Source organism: Oryza glaberrima, chromosome 2 (assembly GCF_000147395.1).
Source record: "Oryza glaberrima chromosome 2, OglaRS2, whole genome shotgun sequence".
Taxonomy (NCBI): domain Eukaryota; kingdom Viridiplantae; phylum Streptophyta; class Magnoliopsida; order Poales; family Poaceae; genus Oryza; species Oryza glaberrima.
The window spans coordinates 5453698-5459357 of record NC_068327.1 but is presented as its reverse complement, the minus strand read 5'-3'; the positions used below and the strand labels follow the sequence as shown (position 1 = coordinate 5459357).

General features: G+C 39.9%; 1 protein-coding gene across 1 annotated transcript; it reads right to left on the bottom strand.

The window, feature by feature from the left end:
* Positions 1 to 289: 289 nt before the first annotated feature.
* On the bottom strand, positions 290 to 3258 carry LOC127764402 (SPX domain-containing protein 2). The gene is made up of 3 exons (XM_052289286.1): positions 2793 to 3258; positions 2589 to 2706; positions 290 to 1509 (listed from the first exon to the last, which is right to left on the bottom strand). Exons 1-3 carry the CDS (start codon positions 3090 to 3092, stop codon positions 1073 to 1075), a joined length of 855 nt encoding a protein of 284 aa, XP_052145246.1. The 5' UTR covers positions 3093 to 3258; the 3' UTR covers positions 290 to 1072.
* Positions 3259 to 5660: the final 2402 nt, after the last annotated feature.

Here is a 5660-nt window from a genome sequence, read left to right as displayed (position 1 = left end):
GCTTGCTGATCTTGTCTTAAGATTGCATACCCTGAACTCTTTGCAGCTAACAAGTACGGTTTATCATCATGCGCCTGAGAAACCTATAAAATATAGAATATTTGAGTTCTATCTGCTCCATAAGGAAAAATCTACAACGACATGATCCCTAAATCATCAACTTGACAACTCTGCGGGTGCAAAGATTAAATTGCCAGCTCCAAAACACCAAACAAGAGGAACCAGCATCTCATTCTCTTTTTTTTAATCAGCAAAGTGTGAATCTGTGACGTAAATGTAGGAACCACAAGCCACACCAACCAATTTCTGACCAAATTGTCTCAGTACATCGTAAATGTACTCGTGCAGCATTGTACAATGCATGATAAAAAAAATGAATTACAATTTGGATCATATTTTATTGCCCTAGTTTCACTTTGGACCACCCTTAAATCAATTTTTTTTTACTTTGGACTGAGTAACTTTACTATTTTTTCAGTTTGGACCACCCCAATCAACTTCTTCGACGCTCATCACCAAATCAGTTTCGGTGCAATGGTGAACTTCCTCGTTTATATGCAACTCATATCTTTACCAGAACAAAGGATACACATGAATAATTAAGAGAATTGGGTGCTCCAAACAAAAAAAATAGCAAAGTTACCCAATCCAAAGTGAAAAGATTAGTTTTAGGATGATCCAAAGTGAAACTTTGATAATAAAAGATGACCCAAACTGCAATTTACTAAAAAAATATATATATACAGCCATACAAACCATCTAACAAACACAGAAGCACATAAACAAAAAAAAAAATCATCCCATCAAGTGACAAAGTAGTCAGGCTGCACATTGAGATCTATGTTTACCCTGAACTTTATACTAATCTATTTTTCCCTCTCATTTTTACAGCAGGTGGGAAACAAACAGATTACACGAAAAATACCCAAGTTAAAACGAAACATGAACTGATAGCCAGTTACAAACTCCTACCAAGTGCCAAGATCACTGAGCATTTGAGCAGAAGTGCAGGCGAAACAACGATACCGAACGCAGCGTCAAGATCATTTCCTTTTCTTTCCCATTCTCGTTTTCACCTCCCCGGTTCATCCTGCCCATTGCTGCCGTGCAGAGGCGGCAGGGAGAAGACGCTCACCGTCGAGCTCCCGCTCCGGATCTCTCTCAGCGCCCTGAGCGCCGCCGTGACGGTGCTCTTCATGTCCGTGCTCCTCTCATCCTCGGCCTCGGCCTCAGCGTCGGCCTCTCCCGGGACGGCTCCACCGTTGGCCGAGGAGGAGGAGCTGGGCTTTGAACCCTTCTCCTCCCCTTCGCTGTCATCTTTCCCATCTTCGCTCGCTACCGAGTGTTCGTTCGTCGGCATGAGCTGGTCCAGCATCTCCTCGCATTCCTTCACGAGCTTGTAGAGGAGGTCGGTGGTGAAGAAGGGTTGCTGCAGCACCTTCTGGACGAAGGGGAGACGGATCATGGAGCCGGTTCTCTTGTCGTACTTCTTGAGGATTTTAACCAATCCTGCACAAGAGGAACATGTGTAACATAAGCCTTTGCACCAAAAGGGAATTTTTATATGTAGAAGCATATCCAGAAATAAGAGTACAAAACAGAAATAACAGCAAGCATATCAAGCTAGAAATGCCGGTAATTTAAGCCAAAAATCTGCGGAATATTATAACATTGTTATAGGCATCATCAGATGTAAAAGTTATAGAAAGTGTAATATTATACTCCCTCCGGTCACAATTTTCTGTCGTTTCCAACAGCTAAAAAGAAATAGGTGCAAGTCATTTCAACGGCATGAAGCGATAAATATTTCCTTCCTTAGGGAGTGCAAGCAAGTATGTTTCTCACAACAAAATGACGAATCCAAGATCCCACAAAGGAAAAGACATTTTTTATTGGTCCCTCCCATTAAAAATATGCTAGAACAAGTTTATACATTTTATAGTACTAGAAAAGCATCTAACTACAAAAAGTAGATTGCCATGGCCCACATGGTCCTATTAAAGTCAGCGAGTTTTCAACTCCAAGATTTCTTTATGGAAAACATGTCTTATCTAACATAGTTTAGTGGGCACCACACTTATTTTTATCAGCACGCACGCTTGATGTCCCATAAAACGATATTAAACAATTGCCTGCCCCTTTTCAGGAAACTTGACCTTTCTGAAAAGGACAGGCGGCACCCACCTCTATCCTACTTGGATTTTATGGACTATATGGATTCAGTCTGAAAAGTTAGAATTCGTTTAACCGTTTAGACGAATTATATGGGTTCCAAATTGTACTACTGACTCACAAAACTTATCAGCTTCACCTATTCACACATCCTGACAAAAAAAATCACACAAAAAAAATGCTGCGTCGTGACAAAAACCACACAAATGCAGGCCCCAACAGCTTCAATTCCCATGTGTCCTAAGAACTACAGTAGAAAAAAAAAAGAAAGTAAAACTAGCCATGTTTCTATCATGTGAAGTGCCATTTCACGAATACAGTACGCGATAGCACCTGACATGGATAGTACAAAAACTCTGAAAATTATAGAAACTGCTGCAAATTTCAGTGAGAAAAATTCAGTGTGGGCGGCTCACCGGTGTAGTTGAGCGCGCTGTAATTCTCGAGCAGCACCATCTCGCCGTGGAGATCGACGATCTCCTTCCTCACGCGCATCACCTCCTCCGCCGATGCCATCTTCCTCTCCCGGAGCTCCTGCGCGCGCCCCGTCGTCGGAACCAATCAGGAACAGCGACGAACGCGAAGCGCGAAGGGGAACACGGAGGAATTCGAATTTTTACCTTCTGCTTGATGACGTACTCCTCCTCCTTCTCGAGGAAGAAGAAGTTGAACTTGTCGAGCTCGGCGTCGAGGAGGCCGACGAACCCGGCCTGCTCCAGCGTCATCCCGCCCGCCGCCGCCGCCGTCACCGTCACCGCCGTCGCGCCACCGACGCGACGCCGCTTGCTCGCCCTCTTCCCGGCGGCGCCGCCGGAGATGAGGTTGAGGCGCTTCTTGAGGTCCTTGTAGGAGAGGAAGTTGTCGCGCCACTCCGGCTGCATCTCCACGATCTGGCTGCTCAGGCTCTTGCCGAACTTCATCGATCTCTCCAAAAGATTCACACACGAAAACCGGAAATTGGGATCGAATTGTGTGGGATCGAGGGGGAAATGGAAATTGCAAGGGGGGTGGAGGAGAGGTGGAGGAGATGATGGCGATAAATAGTGGGGAGAAGGAGGAGGAAGAGGAATATTCGTGACGGGGATATCTCGCGGCGTGGCGCACTGCCGCTTTCCCCGACGAATTCGTCCGGGTTGAAAGGTTTTTTTGAGGGGTTGCGATGGGAAATGGTAGGTGCACCGAAGAGGCTTTTTTTTTTTTTGGGAAATACTCCCTCAGTTTTTTAATAGATGACGTCATTGACTTTTTCTCATATATTTGACCATCCATCTTATTCAAAAAATTATGCAAATGTATAACATATAAATCACACTTAAAGTATTATAAGTGATAAAACAACTCATAACAAAATAAATTATTATTACGTAAATTTTTTGAATAAGACGAATGGTTAAACATATGAGAAAAAATCAACAGCGTCATCTATTAAAAAACGGAGGTAGTACTATATATCATTCGACAGAAATTGTTTAGTTTACACTAAAAGAAGTTTGATTGAAATTGGAATGATGTGACGGAAAAGTTGGGTGTGTGTAGGAAAGTTTTGATGTGATGGAAATATTAAAAGTTTAAAGAAAAAGTTGGGAAATAAACCAGGCCTTACATATTTTGGACCATTGGATCTGTGTTAAGATTCGTGCATTGACTTCTTCTCCTCCAGCTTCGAGAAGGATTTTTTTTTACCCGACATTTATATCCAATCGAATATATGCAGTTTTTTTTTAAATTGGTAGATGATAAATGAATGATGGATAATGGACGATTCAGATAATTATTCGACGGCATGTATGAAAAGAATTAAATGTTATAAAGTTGAAAACTATTTTTTAAAGGAAAATGTTACAAGTAAACGGTGATCAACAAAGTTGTCGGAGAAATTATTTTGATGAGCTTGAGAAGTGTGGCCATGATAATCCATCGTCCATCGAGTCATCCGAACAGACCCTCACGTAACGTGATAAACATTTCGCTTATAAATACAAAGGCATCACAAATGTATATGGCAAAAGTGATCCATATAGATGAGAACCCACGTAAAGAGACTTTAACTATAGAGCATTAGGAGATGAGAGAGAAATAGAGATAGATAGTACTCCCTCCGTTTCGAAATGTTTGACACCATTGACTTTTTAGCACATGTTTGACCGTTCGTTTTATTCAAAAACTTTTGTGAGATATGTAAAATTATATACATACATAAAAATATATTTAACAGTGAATCAAATGATAGGAAAAGAATTAATAATTACTTAAATTTTTTGAATAAAACGAGCGGTCAAACATGTGATAAAAAGTCAACGGCATCAAACATTTCAAAACGGAGGGAGTATTATTCATTCCTTATGGGTAGTCCTTTTGTTATTTTCTTTATGGACTAGTTGTACAATAATAATAGGTAGCTGAATGGAATATAATATTGATTATGGATTACTTTTGTTTCATATTGTGGATGCCCTTCTTTTTAACAAGTAATACAGCCATCGATGTTTGAGATATGGTAGCAAGTAATACTGTAATAATCGGGGGTAACCTGCACATAAGATTTATAATAACTTTTGTTGTTTTTACTTATAGTGGAGTGGAGCAAATTATGATCATATACTTAGAATTGGAATTGGAATTGAAATAGATGTGGCCAAAACTAGTAGGAAGCCAAATACTCCTAAGTTGCTAAATCCAATTAATTCCCTCAAAGATCCATTAGTTAGATCCTGATCCACGAGTTTAGTTATTTCCTCCTAATCTGTCAAATTACCCTTCTTTTTAACAACTGGTTAATTTAGCTAATTAACACAGGAACGAAGCATAAACGGTTATGCCCATCCAACAAAACTAGCTGCGTATCTAGCTGTAAGTTTTGTCCAAATTATCAACTGCAAATTGCAGTGGCAACAAGAAATACTCCCTTTTTTTTATTGTGGCGAGACGTTGAATTTTTCCCATCGAATATTCTACTCTTTAGAATAAGCATATACTAGTAATTTATTAATCAAAGATTAATTAAATTCTGACGAGATATCGCACAACTAATCGAAGTGGTATCTTCTCCTTCTCGTGCATCGGCGTTGACGATCACAACGATTTCGATTGGTCACTCGTTGTAGGTGGACCACGAAAATTTTAAATATTAACTTTTCTTCTATATATAGGTTCGTAATTAAATTAATCAGATGCTATTCTGGTTAATCAAGCAAGCTCCTGACATAAAAAAAAATCCAGCAATTTGGCGTGTCACCATGGATGTCACTCGTCTCACATAATCCAATCAACGTGCTTCTGTACATTGACTTTCTCTAACAAATTTGAAAATATTATACAAGCTAGCTATCCAGTACAAGAACGACACGGCCGTATTAATTCATTATGAATTACTTTTTTTTCGCGCGAAGGGGTAATTATTATTTTTTTAACCGTTGTCAGACTGTCAGTACAATAATTTAAAGGTGGAAAAAAAACGGAACCACATGTTATTATACTCTATGAGAAGT